At 56.7% G+C, this 19,863-nt stretch overlaps 2 protein-coding genes across 2 annotated transcripts in view; both read right to left on the minus strand.

The window, feature by feature from the left end:
- The window catches only part of LOC147007874 (uncharacterized), a 16,369-nt gene extending 15,159 nt beyond the window's left edge, over positions 1-1,210 (minus strand). The window contains exon 1 of the mRNA XM_085866258.1: positions 1,066-1,210. Within this exon, the coding sequence (XP_085722384.1) occupies positions 1,066-1,210 (145 nt within the window). The remainder of the gene's footprint in view (positions 1-1,065) is intronic.
- A 5,067-nt stretch (positions 1,211-6,277) lies between these two features.
- Positions 6,278-19,291, minus strand: LOC147007876 (uncharacterized; the record flags this gene model as incomplete). The annotated part of the gene is made up of 5 exons (XM_085866259.1): positions 6,278-6,908; positions 7,032-7,146; positions 8,808-8,928; positions 9,158-10,310; positions 18,959-19,291. Coding segments are annotated over 2 exons (1,468 nt in total), but the record flags the coding sequence as incomplete, so codon positions are not given.
- Between the last annotated feature and the right edge of the window lie 572 nt (positions 19,292-19,863).

The following is a 19,863-nucleotide window of genomic DNA, read 5'->3' on the forward strand; positions in this document are numbered from 1 at the left end:
GGTCGATATTTTTTCAGTCAAAATATTATATCCAAATCGAAAAATTGCAATATAGACTATTATTATGAGTTGTATGGTTTATTTAAACATATCAGTGTATTCCTTCACTCCCAAAACATTGGGTTTGCCACTGAAATCAGGTTCATATCTCGATTTTTGGCCGAGTTACGGCCAAAAAACGGTTTTGATGGCGGCCATATTGAATTTTGCTCCTAAACAAAATTGCTCAAGCGTGACAAAGTGGCATCACTCGGATTTGAGTTTAGTGTAGTCTATGTTACCAGAATCTGCAATAAAATTGTGTATGTACTCCAAAACACACCTGGGGTAAAATTCCAGTTCTGCATCCAGACTGCAGGAAGGAAAAATTGGAACACTGGATAGAGCATGGCGTGTGTGTGTGTGTGTGTGTGTGTGTGTGTGTGTGTGTGTGTGTGTGTGTGTGTGTGTGTGTGTGTGTGTGTGTGTGTGTGTGTGTGTGTGTGTGTGTGTGCGTGTGTGTGTGTGGTGGGTGGGGGGAGGGGGTTAATGAGGATAGAAGATAGAAAAGGTCATGGTTTTAGATTGGGGATGATTTGAGATGATGGTGAACAGCTGTCTTGAAGACCTGGAGGGAAGAATGCGATTGAACAGAGTGAGGGAGTTTATTCCACAGGCAGGAAAGAACAAAAGAATGAGTGGAAGTGAGCAGTGATTCCTGATTTTGGTAGTTTTACTGGAGGAGGGTTGATGGTAGACCATGTGAGCCCTATAGAAACCTTGGGGGGGGGGGGACAAAGCACGGAAAGAGCAGAGGGCGCAAGACCAGAAAGGGTCATATATTTCTCTAAATCAGGTATGCCTGGTCTACACGGAGAGATCGACTTTATGAGGAGGTCATCGACAGGTTCATCCGGAGTCCAGTCACGGAGCCTCTGACTGTCCTTACTCACTGCACGGCTCGACACGTCTTGTGATCCCATCGATCCGCCTGCGGAGCCCAACACCCCGATTTGGCCTAGTCTGGTGTGCAGGCCAGGCCTGGATTCGCAAACTGGACCTTGTGTGAAACCAGTTGGAACATACCATCGCTCTTTCGCTCTTGTGCAATCGACCTTATGGGTGCTGGACGCGCCGAGGCTGCGTGCGCAAGCGGTGCCGATAAGAGAACGAGCGCCATCTTGCCACGCTGGTGCACAAGCGGTGCTGAGAATAGGAGTACGAGCGCCATTTTGCCACGCGGCGTGCTCGAGCGTGGGTGCTCAAACCCGTTGACATCGGCTTCTCACGAGCCGCATTCGTGCCTTCGACACTTATCCTCTCGTCCATGAGGCACTACCAAGTACTCCGTATCTTGTCTACATGTTGTCTGCATGTTGTCTAAGGTTTATCTCGCTTGGGCCCCCTTTGAAACCCGTATCCGCAGCTCCCTAGTAAAGAGCGGGTTATAAATTAATTATAACGTTTGTGAATGTTTTGCTTGTGTCGTGTTTCCCCGATGTGTCCCCAATAAATCTGGCTGAGTTATACGAGATTTGCCGCCTTGAATTTACTTGTGCCACGCCGAGGAACAATCCGCTCGATTTGTAGATAAAACAAAAATAGTTACAGATTGGCAGACTTCGCTCGGTCTCTGACAAACCCAGTCTGTAGCCGGGGTCTATATCCCCAACTGGCAAGGCCCAGGTGTACGTTGGTATCGTGATCTGAGGCACGTGACCCGAGACCTGTGCCGAACTAGCCGGCGTTATAACCCCTGAGACGGCGGTGCTATTATCCTCGTGGTCATGCACTATTTTACCAAGTGGCCGGAGGCCTATGCTCTCCTCAACCAACTAGCCGGGGTTGTGACACAGGCCTTCGTGGAAGGATTTGTATGTTGGCATGGGATTCCGGGAGCTGCACACAGACAAGGGACGAAAATTTGAAATCCAATTGCTGAAAGAGGTGTGCAGTCTCTTATCAATTCGCTAAACCAGAACAACGCCCTCAATCTGAACGGATGGTGGAAAGGTTCAACAAGACCTTGACTCAAAAATTAGCCATATTTACCATCACCCATCAGGATGACTGGGACCAACATCTCCAGTAACAACCGACCGGACCAGTCAAGACAGAGCCAGAGGATGCAGCCCAGCGCTGCTCATGCATGGACGGGAGTTACGAACTCCCGTCGATCTGTTGTGCGGTCCAGTGCTTGAGCACTCTGATATACCACTAGGGTAAGGTTACACACATCGCTTAGAGGAAGGCATGGAACGAACCCACGCCTTCACATGTCGCCAACTCTGTCTGGCAGGCGTAAAGATGAAGCGCAGGTATGACCACCCGGTGAGTGAGTACTCTCCCAGGATGAAGATTTGGTTCTTTAATCCCCGGAAGAGGAAGGGCAGATGCCAAAAGCTCACTTCACCTCGGCAGGGCCCTGCGGTCGTCTTGGCGAAGATCTGTGACATGGTATTTATGATCAAAATGAGCTCACGGGTCCTTCCCCGGATCGTCCACGCCGACCGGCTACGCGATGAGATGCTCTCATAGATCGAGCAGTGGAGGTAACCCTCGGAGCGGTGGAGGTAACACCGAGCACTTCTGCGGACATGGAGGGCCCATTAGGATCGTAGAGATAGAGAAGTTTAAAGCCAATGTAGGGCACTGGTAAATTTGTGCTAACGTGGGGGGCACAGGAACATAAGCTTCGAAGGGAGGGGGGGGGATTAGCATTTGGGACATTGTGGGTTCGAGACAGTTGACCCATAGTGGGTACTTAGCGAGCTTATCAACATAGCGTTAAAAGGAACGTGCATCGTTTTAGGGATGACGGGGTGAGCACGAATTAGTTCGAGGAAAAATAGTTTGATTGATTGGTGCAGGAATGAATATTAACATGGAATGTGGAATGAATGTGGGGACAGCAGCCCAGAGAGAAACAAAGGAATGAATGGTAGTGCGAAGGAATTGCTGGAAGGGAATGAGTCCTGCCCAAGAAAACCAGGGGCTAAATCAAAGTTGAGCTCGTGGGATCCAGTCAAAATACAATGGATGTCTGCGGTTGATGCTGCATGTGGAAAGTTATATTGTGCAGGGTGCGAAGAGAATTGAGGGACTGGGAATGTGGCTCACCAGAGGGGAGTAGTGTCATGGAGAGCACCATGGCAGAACAGGTTGAGAGGTTATTTAAAATTAAAACCCGCTTGGAGGGAGGTCAGGTCAGGTTCGATCTGTGACCTGCTACAGGTACCATGTAAACCTATACTAACCTGTTCCATGGTCGGGTTGTCGGCGACTAAACCGTCTCCCCCACCAGGTTTTCTGGTGAGGAGGGTGTTTGGATATGGACACCCAGCAGGATTAAAAACAAAACCTGTCAGAGGGCGGAGGAGCTCTTTGTGAGCCAACGGCCATCCATATCTCGTGCCCAACTGTGTCTGCAGACGTCCTCCTGCAGTTGGGTTACTTTCATTAGGAGGTTGGTGGCAGGATTTGCACTCCGGCCACCGTAAAACCCTTCATTCCGCAAAACGCAAAAACGCAAAAAAAAATCTGAAAACCTACTCTGTGGGAGTACCTCCTGTGCAGCTTCCCTTCGCAGGACAGCTCACCAGATGACGAGATTGGGGCAAAGCCTTCGGGACCCCGATCTTTGATGATAGGAGGGAAACCACGGGGTAACATCCCTGGGTCAGATTGCGGGAGAGTGTGTCGGAGTGTTGCTGAGGTGTCGTCCACCAGACGGCGGTCTCCTTGGGTTAACCTGAGGCGGTCCCTTCGGGTGGGTGTCTGGAATGTCCTATCCCTAAGAGAGGATGATCACCTGTCTCTGTTATCATCTGAGCTCAAGCGTTTGGACATCGGGATTGCAGCTCTTTCTGAGGTTCGGAGACCGGATTGCAGCGAGATAATGGTGGGTGGTTACACCTACTATTGGTCTGGTCGCTCTGATGGTTACCATACCCAAGGAGTTGCTGTAGCTGTGTCCAATAAGCTGACCCCAATGATAATTGAGGTAACACCAGTCAACGAGCGTATTATGAGATTAAGGATTCGTCACTCCTTAGGTGTCATTTCCCTGGTCTCTGTTTATGCTCCGACTGAGGCGAGTGATCTCACCGTGAAGGATGCATTCTACGCCACGCTCGAGTCTGTGGTTGATCAGTGCCCCAGACGAGATACACTTCTAGTCTTGGGGGATTTCAATGCATCGACTGGAACTGATAGGGATGGTTATGAGGTGTGTGTTGGTCCCCATGGGTCAGGAACTATGAACCAGAATAGCACTAAGTTCCTTGACTTTGTAAGAAGTCATGGACTTAGGGTGGCTGGTTCATGGTTTCAGCGCCCACAAGCTCATCGCTGGACTTGGTATTCCAACGCTGGCGGTGTGGCAAAGGAGATTGACCATGTCGTCATTGATGGTCATTGGAGGATGATCCAGAACTGCAGGGTCTACCGGAGTGCTCAGTTCCTCAATACTGACCACAGGCTTGTTGTAGCAACTCTAAAGCTGCACCTTAAATCCTGGAGAATGGTACCATCTCAGGCTAGGCTGAATGTTGGCAAGCTCAGGGATGAGAGAGTAGCTGAGGAGTTTGCGAACAGGCTGAGTGGACACTTGGGGGGTCTGGGTGCTTTGGGAGGTCCTGAAGAGTTGTGGAGTGCCTTCAAGACCACCGTCCTTGATGTTGCCGGTGGATGTCTTGGAGCTCACCGCAGGACAAAGAAGAATTTTGTCTCTCAAGGGACACTGGATACCATTGACCAGAGTCGCAGGACCAGGCTGAATGGCAGAGCTGAGCTGTTCAGGGAGATGAGGCGTAAAACTGTACGTGCACTGAGGGTGGACAAGGAGGCCTATGTGCGAGGAATCTGTGAGGGGGTAGAGCATCACCTGTGGACAGGTGATTCTCGTCCCGCTTACAGGGGAATTCGCGCATTGTGTTCATCCAAGCCCATCCCTCGGAGCACTGCAGTTCGAGCGAAGAGTGGTAGGCTCTTGACAGAGAAGTCTGAGGTGAAGGCCCGCTGGGCCGGTTACTTTGAGCGGTTGTACCAGGCTGATCCCCCAGCTGTCGTGTTGGACGTCAAGGGTGTTACAATCCTTGTTGCTGACCCTCGAATCAACTGTGGTCCACCTTCGCTTGTGGAAACACGGGCTGCGGTGAACCAGTTGAAACGGGGCAAAGCTCCAGGGATCTGTGGCATCTATGCTGAACTTCTCAAGGCTGGTGGAAATGCTGCACTCGTGTCGTTGCATGCAGTTTTGTGCTCTGCCTGGAACACAGGCATCATCCCAACTGACTGGAAGAGGGGCCTTGTTGTCCCTCTCTGGAAAGGGAAGGGTGACCGCCAAGACTGCAACAACTACCGAGGGGTGACGCTGCTCTCAGTGCCGGGCAAGGTCTTTGCTCGGATAATTCTTGATAGGGTTCGCCACCATCTGCTTGAGCACCAGCGTCCAGAGCAGTCAGGCTTTACACCAAAGAGGTCAACGATTGACCGTATCCTTGCCCTTCGTGTCCTCACCGAACGCAGACGAGAGTTTCGGCAGGGGCTGCTTGCAGCCTATGTTGATCTCTGTAAAGCCTTCGATTCAGTGAATCGGGATGTCCTCTGGAGGATTCTTGGTCTTCGTGGGGTGCCACCAAAACTGATCGATCTGATGTCTGAACTCTACTCTGGTACTGAGAGTGCTGTCAAGTGTGGTGGTACCATCTCTGACTTATTTCCAGTTGTTACTGGAGTTCGTCAGGGATGTGTACTGGCCCCCACACTTTTCAGCACTTGTATGGACTGGATTTTAGGGAGGATGTCGGAGAGATCGAGCTGCGGTGCATCGTTTGGGAATGTCAAGATCTTGGACCTTGACTTTGCAGATGATGCAGTCATCTTTGCGGAGACTTTAGACATCCTCTTGGGGGCCCTCGAGGTGCTGAATGAGGAGTCGGAGCCGCTGGGATTCCGGGTTTCTTTGGTCAAAACTAAGATCCAGGCTTTCGGTGACATCTTGGATGCTGCTGTCCTGTCTGTGTCTGTTTGTGGTGAGGATGTTGAGGTCGTGGAGAGATTCACTTACCTTGGCAGTGATATTCATGTCTCTGCTGGCTGCAAATCAGAGGTCAATAGACGTGGGCCTGGGGAGTCATGGATTCACTGGATCATGGGGTGTGTCGCTGCCGGTACCTGTGCGGGAGGACGAAAGTCCGAGTCTTCAGGTCCTTGGTACTTCCAGTCTTGCTATATGGATGCGAGACTTGGACTCTGACCAAGGATCTGAGACGGAGACTTAATTCCTTTGGTACCAGGTCTCTTCGGAGAATCCTTGGCTATCGCTGGTCGGATTTTGTGTCCAACGAGCGGTTGCTGAGAGAAACTCGGATGAGATTTGTTACCTGCATAGTCCGTGAGCGTCAGTTGCGGCTGTATGGACATGTGGCTCGTTTTCCTGACGCTGATCCTGCTCACCAGATTCTCTCAGCGAGGGAGTCTAATGAGTGGAGGAGGCCAGTGGGCCGACCACATGCCTCGTGGTTGCAGCAGGTTGACCATCATCTCAAGGAGATGGGGATGGGCCTGGCATCTGCCTGGGGGATGGCCAGACGGAGGCCCCTGGAGTACCGGCGGAAAGTGGACGCAGCGACGCGCTGTTCTGGCACATGCTCCCATACCTGACCTGACCTGGAGGGAAATTGGTCGCAGCAATCTTCGCCGCACCTCCAGTCAGCATCAGTTGTCCCGCGCTTGCACAGCGCGATTCATACGGGGCAGTGGTGCTTAAATATGGTGGAGTTTCGTTGGTTCAATAAAAGGTAACCCTACCCGGAACCGCCGACTCAACTGACCTCTGCAGTCATGATTAAAACAACTCCTCAGGTTCGTGCTGGGAAGCCGGAACGACTGACAACTGCAACAACATTGGCCCAAAGAGCCTTTTCCTGCATATAAACAGAGGAAAATTAGAAAGCCATATGGCTTGCCACCTGTTAGACATTTTAAAATCCTTTGGTAAATTTCAAAAAATAAACAATAATTATGGAATAAATTTGTTGGCAAGACACCAGAAGAGATTGCGGCGATAACTTGTGGAGGGCTTTCAGGTGCAGCTTCATGACCAGGTATGGCAGCACACGACTCATTCTTATCAAATGTCACATGTCGAAGTGGATGCTTCTCCTGCGGGACACAAGAACCAGTATCCAAAACAATCTCAATCTCGATTAAAAACAAAACAAAAAATCAGCTTTATTGAAGTTAATGACTGCAAGATCAAGAACTGACAATCAGCAGCAGCAGCAGCAGCAGCAGCGAAAACGACATGACCATCAGCAACAGCCGTGTGACACTCGGAAATCTTGTGGATGAGCCAGAGTCAAAGCGACAAATGCACACATGAGTGCAAGCTCACTTAGGATCTCAAGCAAGGATATGAGGAGTGTGAGGAGTTGATGCAAGCTCCTTTAGGATCTCAAGCAAGGATATGAGGAGTGTGAGGAGTCGGCGCAAGCTCCTTTAGGATCTCAAGCAAGGATATGAGGAGTGTAAGGAGTCGGCGCAAGCTCCTTTAGGATCTCAAGCAAAGATATGAGGAGTGTGAGGAGTCGGCGCAAGCTCCTTTAGGATCTCAAGCAAGGATGTGAGGAGGAGTGTAAGGAGTCGGTGCAAGCTCCTTTCGGATCTCAAGCAATGATATGAGGAGTGTAAGGAGTTGGTGCAAGCTCCTTGAGGATATCAAGCAAGGATATGAGGAGTGTAAGGAGTTGGTGCAAGCTCCTTGAGGATCTCAAGCAATGATATGAGGAGTGTAAGGAGTTGGTGCAAGCTCCTTGAGGATATCAAGCAAGGATATGAGGAGTGTAAGGAGTTGGTGCAAGCTCCTTGAGGATCTCAAGCAATGATATGAGGAGTGTGAGGAGTTGGTGCAAGCTCCTTGAGGATATCAAGCAAGGATATGAGGAGTGTAAGGAGTTGGTGCAAGCTCCTTGAGGATCTCAAGCAAGGATATGAGGAGAGTAAGGAGTCGGGGCAAGCTCTTTTGGGATCTCAAGCAAGGATTTGAGGAGGGGTGTAAGGAGTTGGTGCAAGCTCGTTTAGGATCTCAAGGAAGGATATGAGGAGGCTATTTGGCCCATCATTGCCATGTTGCACTCCCGGGTTTATTTTTGCGACAATTTTCAACATCAATCATTTTGATGGCTTACTAAAGTCGAAGTAACCCGATTTTGATCGGATGACCGAAATTGTATAAAATGAGGCAATGTATGTGTCCGTGTGATAATTATACAATCGGAAATGGCGAACGTGCTTGAGGTACCCAGATTCAGATCATGGTACAAAACAATCCCCATCTGTATCCGAGGGTGGGCAGACTTGCCATTGTCACCTGTACACGTGGCACAGAGCAAGTGGTTTACTGTCCACTGCTGGAGCGAGAGGGAATTAATCGTCATGGAACAAAATATAATCACCCCATTATCCTCAACCCAGTCGCTTCCTCGGGGAGCGGGTGTTTGTGGTAATTTTTTAACGGATGAATATTCCATGATAAACACTAATACACCTCCCGAAATACAATTCCTTGCACCAAGGATCAGGAATACACGTGAAACCAAGTTTTCAAAAACACAACTGCAGACGATATCTTCTCAATGATGTCATAATTTGAGATCAGATTTGATTTAAAACAAAAAACAAAAAAATTTGGAGATTTTCATAACACTTGACAAGGCCACGCTGAAAAAATACAGCCATTCACCTGGCATCTTGGAGCACACCTTAATCCCCGGCGAAAGAACAAACAACCCAGTAACTCAGCATTGCCACCTCATCTCACTTACCTGGGTCGTATTCAGTTGAATGTTTGAAAGCTTAGGTGGGTTATGCCGGGGTGTGGTCCTCCACATTGGTGGTCGCTTCCTGGACTGTTGTCGAGCAGCCGGCCATTGTGGCAACTGCAATCTGAAAAACACGTTTATGGTGATGATAAAATAGATAAAGATTAAAGTGGTTTAAAAAACAAGTAATTTAAAAACAAGTTTAAAATATAAATTTTCATATTTGACGGTCAAGTCAAATGTTCCCACAAACTGGATACATCGTGTTTTTCCATCATAATGGATTCCCCCAGGGTTAAAACGGGACAGGGCCTTGTTAAACCGAACGACAACCCCAAAACGCTTCGGCATACCTCACTCTTTCTGTTTCCTCACTGAGCACGGAAGATTGGTGAGCCTGAACCGTGCTTTTCGTTCTGTGCATTCGTGAAGCAGTAGAGGAGGGCCGCGTCGCTGAGGAAGGCCGTGCCAATGCGGAGGGCCTGGCCACTGAGGAGCGCCGCACCACTGTAGAGGGCCATGCCAGTGATGAGGGCCGTGCCGGCACCACTGAAGACTGCTCCACTGCGCTGGGCCGTGCCACTGTGGAGGGCCATGCCAATGAAGAGTTCCTCATCAATGAAGACTGCTCCACTGCACAGCGCTGCACCACTGTAGAGGGCCATGCCATTGTGGAGTGCCGTGCTGCTGAGGAGGAGCGTGCTTCTGCGGAGTGCCTCACCACTGAAGACTGATCCACTGCACAAGGCCGTGCCACTGTGGAGGGCCATGCCAGTGAGGAGGGCCGTGCCGTTGTGGAGGGCCATGCTGCTGAGGAGGAGTGTGCTGCTGCAGAGGGCCTCACCACTGAAGACTGCTCCACTACGCAGGGCGGCACCACTGACGACTGCTCCACTGCGAAGGGCGGCACCACTGAAGACTGCTCCACTGCGCAGGGCGGCACCACTGAAGACTGCACCACTGTAGAGGGCCATGCCAGTGAGGAGGACCGTGCCATTGTGGAGTGCCGTGCTGCTGAGGAGGAGCATGCTTCTGCGGAGTGCCTCACCACTGAAGACCGCTCCACTGCGCAAGGCCGTGCCACTGTGGAGGGCCATGCCAGTGAGGAGGGCCATGCCGTTGTGGAGGGCCATGCTGCTGAGAAGGAGTGTGCTGCTGCAGAGGGCCTCACCACTGAAGACTGCTCCACTACGCAGGGCGGCACCACTGAAGACTGCACCACTGCGCAGGGCGGCACCACTGAAGACTGCTCCACTGCGCAGGGTGGCACCACTGAAGACTGCACCACTGCGCAGGGCGGCACCACTGAAGACTGCTCCACTGCGCAGGGTGGCACCACTGAAGACTGCACCACTGCGCAGGGCGGCACCGCTGAATACTGCTCCACTGCGAAGGGCGGCACCACTGAAGACTGCTCCACTGCACAGGGTCGTGCCGTTGTGGAGATCCACGCTGCTGAGGAGGAGCGTGCTGCTGCAGAGGGCCTCACCACTGAAGACTGCTCCACTACGCAGGGCGGCACCACTGAAGACTGCTCCACTACGCAGGGCGGCACCACTGAAGACTGCACCACTGCACAGGGCCATGCCGTTGTGGAGATCCACGCTGCTGAGGAGGAGCGTGCTGCTGCAGAGGGCCTCACCACTGAAGACTGCTCCACTACGCAGGGCGGCACCACTGAAGACTGCTCCACTGCGCAGGGCGGCACCACTGAAGACTGCTCCACTGCGCAGGGCCGTGCCACTGAGGAGGGCCGCGTTGCTAAGGATGGCCACACCACTGAAGACTGCACCACTGCGCAGGGCAGCACCACTGAAGACTGCTCCACTGCGCAGGGCGGCACCACTGAAGACTGCACCACTGCGCAGGGCGGCACCACTGAAGACTGCTCCACTGCGCAGGGCGGCACCACTGAAGACTGCACCACTGCGCAGGACGGCACCACTGAAGACTGCACCACTATGCAGGGCGGCACCACTGAAGACTGCATCACTGTGCAGGGCGGCACCACTGAAGACTGCACCACTGCGCAGGGCGGCACCACTGAAGACTGCTCCACTGCGCAGGGCAGCACCACTGAAGACTGCACCACTGCGCAGGGCGGCACCACTGAAGACTGCACCACTGCACAGGGCCGTGCCGTTGTGGAGGGCCATGCTGCTGAGGAGGAGTGTGCTGCTGCAGAGGGCCTCACCACTGAAGACTGCTCCACTGCGCAGGGCGGCACCACTGAAGACTGCTCCACTACGCAGGGCGGCACCACTGAAGACTGCACCACTGCACAGGGCCATGCCGTTGTGGAGATCCACGCTGCTGAGGAGGAGCGTGCTGCTGCAGAGGGCCTCACCACTGAAGACTGCTCCACTACGCAGGGCGGCACCACTGAAGACTGCTCCACTACGCAGGGCGGCACCACTGAAGACTGCTCCACTACGCAGGGCGGCACCACTGAAGACTGCTCCACTACGCAGGGCGGCACCACTGAAGACTGCTCCACTGCGCAGGGCGGCACCACTGAAGACTGCACCACTGCACAGGGCCATGCCGTTGTGGAGATCCACGCTGCTGAGGAGGAGCGTGCTGCTGCAGAGGGCCTCACCACTGAAGACTGCTCCACTGCACAGGGTCGTGCCGTTGTGGAGATCCACGCTGCTGAGGAGGAGCGTGCTGCTGCAGAGGGCCTCACCACTGAAGACTGCTCCACTACGCAGGGCGGCACCACTGAAGACTGCTCCACTGCGCAGGGCGGCACCACTGAAGACTGCACCACTGCACAGGGCCATGCCGTTGTGGAGATCCACGCTGCTGAGGAGGAGCGTGCTGCTGCAGAGGGCCTCACCACTGAAGACTGCTCCACTACGCAGGGCGGCACCACTGAAGACTGCTCCACTACGCAGGGCGGCACCACTGAAGACTGCTCCACTACGCAGGGCGGCACCACTGAAGACTGCTCCACTGCGCAGGGCGGCACCGCTGAATACTGCTCCACTGCGAAGGGCGGCACCACTGAAGACTGCTCCACTGCACAGGGTCGTGCCGTTGTGGAGATCCACGCTGCTGAGGAGGAGCGTGCTGCTGCAGAGGGCCTCACCACTGAAGACTGCTCCACTACGCAGGGCGGCACCACTGAAGACTGCACCACTGCACAGGGCCATGCCGTTGTGGAGATCCACGCTGCTGAGGAGAAGCGTGCTGCTGCAGAGGGCCTCACCACTGAAGACTGCTCCACTGCGCAGGGCGGCACCACTGAAGACTGCACCACTACGCAGGGCAGCACCACTGAAGACTGCTCCACTGCGCAGGGCGGCACCACTGAAGACTGCTCCACTGCGCAGGGCGGCACCACTGAAGACTGCTCCACTGCACAGGGCCATGCCGTTGTGGAGGGCCATGCTGCTGAGGAGGAGCGTGCTGCTGCAGAGGGCCTCACCACTGAAGACTGCTCCACTACGCAGGGCGGCACCACTGAAGACTGCTCCACTACGCAGGGCGGCACCACTGAAGACTGCACCACTGCACAGGGCCATGCCGTTGTGGAGATCCACGCTGCTGAGGAGGAGCGTGCTGCTGCAGAGGGCCTCACCACTGAAGACTGCTCCACTACGCAGGGCGGCACCACTGAAGACTGCTCCACTACGCAGGGCGGCACCACTGAAGACTGCTCCACTACGCAGGGCGGCACCACTGAAGACTGCTCCACTACGCAGGGCGGCACCACTGAAGACTGCTCCACTGCACAGGGCCGTGTCACTGAGGAGGGCCGCGTTGCTAAGGATGGCCACACCACTGAAGACTGCTCCACTGCGAAGGGCGGCACCACTGAAGACTGCTCCACTGCACAGGGCCGTGTCGTTGTGGAGATCCACGCTGCTGAGGAGGAGCGTGCTGCTGCAGAGGGCCTCACCACTGAAGACTGCTCCACTACGCAGGGCGGCACCACTGAAGACTGCACCACTGCACAGGGCCGTGCCGTTGTGGAGATCCACGCTGCTGAGGAGGAGCGTGCTGCTGCAGAGGGCCTCACCACTGAAGACTGCTCCACTGCGCAGGGCGGCACCACTGAAGACTGCTCCACTGCACAGGGCCATGCCGTTGTGGAGGGCCATGCTGCTGAGGAGGAGCGTGCTGCTGCAGAGGGCCTCACCACTGAAGACTGCTCCACTACGCAGGGCGGCACCACTGAAGACTGCTCCACTGCGCAGGGCGGCACCACTGAAGACTGCACCACTGCACAGGGCCATGCCGTTGTGGAGATCCACGCTGCTGAGGAGGAGCGTGCTGCTGCAGAGGGCCTCACCACTGAAGACTGCTCCACTACGCAGGGCGGCACCACTGAAGACTGCTGCACTACGCAGGGCGGCACCACTGAAGACTGCACCACTGCACAGGGCCATGCCGTTGTGGAGATCCACGCTGCTGAGGAGGAGCGTGCTGCTGCAGAGGGCCTCACCACTGAAGACTGCTCCACTACGCAGGGCGGCACCACTGAAGACTGCTCCACTACGCAGGGCGGCACCACTGAAGACTGCTCCACTGCACAGGGCCGTGCCACTGAGGAGGGCCGCGTTGCTAAGGATGGCCACACCACTGAAGACTGCTCCACTGCGAAGGGCGGCACCACTGAAGACTGCTCCACTGCACAGGGCCGTGTCGTTGTGGAGATCCACGCTGCTGAGGAGGAGCGTGCTGCTGCAGAGGGCCTCACCACTGAAGACTGCTCCACTACGCAGGGCGGCACCACTGAAGACTGCTCCACTGCACAGGGCCGTGCCGTTGTGGAGATCCACGCTGCTGAGGAGGAGCGTGCTGCTGCAGAGGGCCTCACCACTGAAGACTGCTCCACTGCGCAGGGCGGCACCACTGAAGACTGCTCCACTGCACAGGGCCATGCCGTTGTGGAGATCCACGCTGCTGAGGAGGAGCGTGCTGCTGCAGAGGGCCTCACCACTGAAGACTGCTCCACTACGCAGGGCGGCACCACTGAAGACTGCTCCACTACGCAGGGCGGCACCACTGAAGACTGCTCCACTACGCAGGGCGGCACCACTGAAGACTGCTCCACTACGCAGGGCGGCACCACTGAAGACTGCTCCACTACGCAGGGCGGCACCACTGAAGACTGCTCCACTACGCAGGGCGGCACCACTGAAGACTGCTCCACTGCACAGGGCCGTGCCACTGAGGAGGGCCGCGTTGCTAAGGATGGCCACACCACTGAAGACTGCTCCACTGCGAAGGGCGGCACCACTGAAGACTGCTCCACTGCACAGGGCCGTGTCGTTGTGGAGATCCACGCTGCTGAGGAGGAGCGTGCTGCTGCAGAGGGCCTCACCACTGAAGACTGCTCCACTACGCAGGGCGGCACCACTGAAGACTGCACCACTGCACAGGGCCATGCCGTTGTGGAGATCCACGCTGCTGAGGAGGAGCGTGCTGCTGCAGAGGGCCTCACCACTGAAGACTGCTCCACTACGCAGGGCGGCACCACTGAAGACTGCTCCACTACGCAGGGCGGCACCACTGAAGACTGCTCCACTGCGCAGGGCGGCACCACTGAAGACTGCTCCACTGCACAGGGCCGTGTCACTGAGGAGGGCCGCGTTGCTAAGGATGGCCACACCACTGAAGACTGCTCCACTGCGCAGGGCGGCACCACTGAAGACTGCTCCACTGCACAGGGCCGTGCCACTGAGGAGGGCCGCGTTGCTAAGGATGGCCACACCACTGAAGACTGCTCCACTGCGAAGGGCGGCACCACTGAAGACTGCTCCACTGCACAGGGCCGTGTCGTTGTGGAGATCCACGCTGCTGAGGAGGAGCGTGCTGCTGCAGAGGGCCTCACCACTGAAGACTGCTCCACTACGCAGGGCGGCACCACTGAAGACTGCACCACTGCACAGGGCCGTGCTGTTGTGGAGATCCACGCTGCTGAGGAGGAGCGTGCTGCTGCAGAGGGCCTCACCACTGAAGACTGCTCCACTACGCAGGGCGGCACCACTGAAGACTGCTCCACTACGCAGGGCGGCACCACTGAAGACTGCTCCACTGCGCAGGGCGGCACCACTGAAGACTGCTCCACTGCACAGGGCCATGCCGTTGTGGAGGGCCATGCTGCTGAGGAGGAGCGTGCTGCTGCAGAGGGCCTCACCACTGAAGACTGCTCCACTACGCAGGGCGGCACCACTGAAGACTGCTCCACTACGCAGGGCGGCACCACTGAAGACTGCACCTCTGCACAGGGCCATGCCGTTGTGGAGATCCACGCTGCTGAGGAGGAGCGTGCTGCTGCAGAGGGCCTCACCACTGAAGACTGCTCCACTACGCAGGGCGGCACCACTGAAGACTGCTCCACTACGCAGGGCGGCACCACTGAAGACTGCTCCACTACGCAGGGCGGCACCACTGAAGACTGCTCCACTGCACAGGGCCGTGCCACTGAGGAGGGCCGCGTTGCTAAGGATGGCCACACCACTGAAGACTGCTCCACTACGCAGGGCGGCACCACTGAAGACTGCTCCACTGCACAGGGCCGTGCCACTGAGGAGGGCCGCGTTGCTAAGGATGGCCACACCACTGAAGACTGCTCCACTGCGAAGGGCGGCACCACTGAAGACTGCTCCACTGCACAGGGCCGTGTCGTTGTGGAGATCCACGCTGCTGAGGAGGAGCGTGCTGCTGCAGAGGGCCTCACCACTGAAGACTGCTCCACTACGCAGGGCGGCACCACTGAAGACTGCACCACTGCACAGGGCCGTGCCGTTGTGGAGATCCACGCTGCTGAGGAGGAGCGTGCTGCTGCAGAGGGCCTCACCACTGAAGACTGCTCCACTACGCAGGGCGGCACCACTGAAGACTGCTCCACTGCGCAGGGCGGCACCACTGAAGACTGCTCCACTACGCAGGGCGGCACCACTGAAGACTGCTCCACTGCACAGGGCCGTGCCACTGAGGAGGGCCGCGTTGCTAAGGATGGCCACACCACTGAAGACTGCTCCACTGCGAAGGGCGGCACCACTGAAGACTGCTCCACTGCACAGGGCCGTGTCGTTGTGGAGATCCACGCTGCTGAGGAGGAGCGTGCTGCTGCAGAGGGCCTCACCACTGAAGACTGCTCCACTACGCAGGGCGGCACCACTGAAGACTGCACCACTGCACAGGGCCATGCCGTTGTGGAGATCCACGCTGCTGAGGAGGAGCGTGCTGCTGCAGAGGGCCTCACCACTGAAGACTGCTCCACTACGCAGGGCGGCACCACTGAAGACTGCTCCACTACGCAGGGCGGCACCACTGAAGACTGCTCCACTACGCAGGGCGGCACCACTGAAGACTGCTCCACTGCACAGGGCCATGCCGTTGTGGAGGGCCATGCTGCTGAGGAGGAGCGTGCTGCTGCAGAGGGCCTCACCACTGAAGACTGCTCCACTACGCAGGGCGGCACCACTGAAGACTGCTCCACTGCACAGGGTCGTGCCGTTGTGGAGATCCACGCTGCTGAGGAGGAGCGTGCTGCTGCAGAGGGCCTCACCACTGAAGACTGCTCCACTACGCAGGGCGGCACCACTGAAGACTGCTCCACTGCGCAGGGCGGCACCACTGAAGACTGCTCCACTGCACAGGGCCATGCCGTTGTGGAGATCCACGCTGCTGAGGAGGAGCGTGCTGCTGCAGAGGGCCTCACCACTGAAGACTGCTCCACTACGCAGGGCGGCACCACTGAAGACTGCTCCACTGCGAAGGGCGGCACCACTGAAGACTGCTCCACTGCACAGGGCAGCACCACTGAAGACTGCTCCACTGCGCAGGGCGGCACCACTGAAGACTGCACCACTGCACAGGGCCATGCCGTTGTGGAGATCCACGCTGCTGAGGAGGAGCGTGCTGCTGCAGAGGGCCTCACCACTGAAGACTGCTCCACTACGCAGGGCGGCACCACTGAAGACTGCTCCACTACGCAGGGCGGCACCACTGAAGACTGCACCACTGCACAGGGCCATGCCGTTGTGGAGATCCACGCTGCTGAGGAGGAGCGTGCTGCTGCAGAGGGCCTCACCACTGAAGACTGCTCCACTACGCAGGGCGGCACCACTGAAGACTGCTCCACTACGCAGGGCGGCACCACTGAAGACTGCTCCACTACGCAGGGCGGCACCACTGAAGACTGCTCCACTGCGCAGGGCCGTGCCACTGAGGAGGGCCGCGTTGCTAAGGATGGCCACACCACTGAAGACTGCACCACTGCGCAGGGCGGCACCACTGAAGACTGCTCCACTGCGCAGGGCGGCACCACTGAAGACTGCACCACTGCGCAGGGCGGCACCACTGAAGACTGCTCCACTGCGCAGGGCGGCACCACTGAAGACTGCACCACTGCGCAGGACGGCACCACTGAAGACTGCACCACTACGCAGGGCGGCACCACTGAAGACTGCATCACTGTGCAGGGCGGCACCACTGAAGACTGCACCACTGCGCAGGGCGGCACCACTGAAGACTGCTCCACTGCGCAGGGCCGTGCCGTTGTGGAGGGCCATGCTGCTGAGGAGGAGCGTGCTGCTGCAGAGGGCCTCACCACTGAAGACTGCTCCACTGCGCAGGGCGGCACCACTGAAGACTGCTCCACTGCGCAGGGCCGTGCCACTGAGGAGGGCCGCGTTGCTAAGGATGGCCACACCACTGAAGACTGCACCACTGCGCAGGGCGGCACCACTGAATACTGCTCCACTGCGAAGGGTCGTGCCGTTGTGGAGATCCACGCTGCTGAGGAGGAGCGTGCTGCTGCAGAGGGCCTCACCACTGAAGACTGCTCCACTACGCAGGGCGGCACCACTGAAGACTGCTCCACTGTGCAGGGCCGTGCCACTGAGGAGGGCCGCGTTGCTAAGGATGGCCACACCACTGAAGACTGCACCACTGCGCAGGGCGGCACCACTGAAGACTGCTCCACTGCGCAGGGCGGCACCACTGAAGACTGCTCCACTGCGCAGGGCGGCACCACTGAAGACTGCTCCACTGCGCAGGGCCGTGCCACTGAGGAGGGCCGCGTTGCTAAGGATGGCCACACCACTGAAGACTGCTCCACTGCGAAGGGCGGCACCACTGAAGACTGCTCCACTACGCAGGGCGGCACCACTGAAGACTGCTCCACTGCGCAGGGCGGCACCACTGAAGACTGCATCACTGCACAGGGCCATGCCGTTGTGGAGGGCCATGCTGCTGAGGAGGAGCGTGCTGCTGCAGAGGGCCTCACCACTGAAGACTGCTCCACTACGCAGGGCGGCACCACTGAAGACTGCTCCACTGCACAGGGCCATGCCGTTGTGGAGATCCACGCTGCTGAGGAGGAGCGTGCTGCTGCAGAGGGCCTCACCACTGAAGACTGCTCCACTACGCAGGGCGGCACCACTGAAGACTGCTCCACTGCGAAGGGCGGCACCACTGAAGACTGCTCCACTGCACAGGGCAGCACCACTGAAGACTGCTCCACTGCGCAGGGCGGCACCACTGAAGACTGCTCCACTGCGCAGGGCGGCACCACTGAAGACTGCACCACTGCACAGGGCCATGCCGTTGTGGAGGGCCATGCTGCTGAGGAGGAGCGTGCTGCTGCAGAGGGCCTCACCACTGAAGACTGCTCCACTACGCAGGGCGGCACCACTGAAGACTGCTCCACTGCACAGGGCCATGCCGTTGTGGAGATCCACGCTGCTGAGGAGGAGCGTGCTGCTGCAGAGGGCCTCACCACTGAAGACTGCTCCACTACGCAGGGCGGCACCACTGAAGACTGCTCCACTGCGAAGGGCGGCACCACTGAAGACTGCTCCACTGCACAGGGCAGCACCACTGAAGACTGCTCCACTGCGCAGGGCGGCACCACTGAAGACTGCTCCACTGCGCAGGGCGGCACCACTGAAGACTGCACCACTGCACAGGGCCATGCCGTTGTGGAGGGCCATGCTGCTGAGGAGGAGCGTGCTGCTGCAGAGGGCCTCACCACTGAAGACTGCTCCACTACGCAGGGCGGCACCACTGAAGACTGCACCACTGCACAGGGCCATGCCGTTGTGGAGATCCACGCTGCTGAGGAGGAGCGTGCTGCTGCAGAGGGCCTCACCACTGAAGACTGCTCCACTGCGCAGGGCGGCACCACTGAAGACTGCTCCACTGCGCAGGGCCGTGCCACTGAGGAGGGCCGCGTTGCTAAGGAGGGCCACACCAGCATGGCGGCATCGTCAGTTGAGGAAGTCGCGACGGAGGATTGTGCCAGCATGGCAACAGCGCCAGCAGAGCATGCTGCAACAGAGGGCCGCACTGGTGTGGGGGGTACGGCCAGCGTAGCATGCTGCTCCAGAAGGTCGCACCGGTCTGGTCGCATGGCCAGCTGAGTGAGCTGCTTTGGAGAGTCGCACTGTTGTGACCGCACGGCCAGCTGAGCAAGTTGCTGCGGAGGGTCGTGCTGGCGTGGCGGCACCACGTATGAATTTGTCCACCTGCACACAGAATAAAGTGTTTTACAGTGTTGTTTATGGGTTCAGAGATCCAACCATGCTCGAAGCTGAACTTTGTTCCCCATATTGGGGGTGGTGTGGCCATGGTAACTGGTAACAGCAGCTCAAGAACAGGTGTGTGTGTGTGTGTGTGTGTGTGTGTGTGTGTGTGTGTGTGTGTGTGTGTGTGTGTGTGTGTGTGTGTGTGTGTGTGTGTGTGTGTGTGTGTGTGTGTGTGTGTGTGTGTGTGTGTGTGTGTGTGCGTGTGTGTGTGTGTTGTAACTATGACTGATGTTTCACAAGCAAGGTGATTCAGTGTTCTCATCTGAATACCTGGCTCCTGATACAGGTAAGTCCAGGTTCAAATCCCACCCTCGCAATTCATGTAAAAGTACATTGACATCTACTAATGTCTTTCTCCCGCATGTGATCTCGTCATGGCAAGTCCTCCATGAGCCTCCGTCGAGCAACGGAGAAAGGAATGTTTTGTGCGTAAACGATCTACTTATTACATTCGCAAATATGGCAGATTTTTGGATTTCCAGATCTTTCTCGTCCACTTTTGTTTCCAGAGT

This window comes from Eptatretus burgeri, chromosome 24 (genome assembly GCF_056783735.1).
Source record: "Eptatretus burgeri isolate ZD-2024b chromosome 24, Ebu_testis_v1, whole genome shotgun sequence".
NCBI classification, from domain to species: domain Eukaryota; kingdom Metazoa; phylum Chordata; class Myxini; order Myxiniformes; family Myxinidae; genus Eptatretus; species Eptatretus burgeri.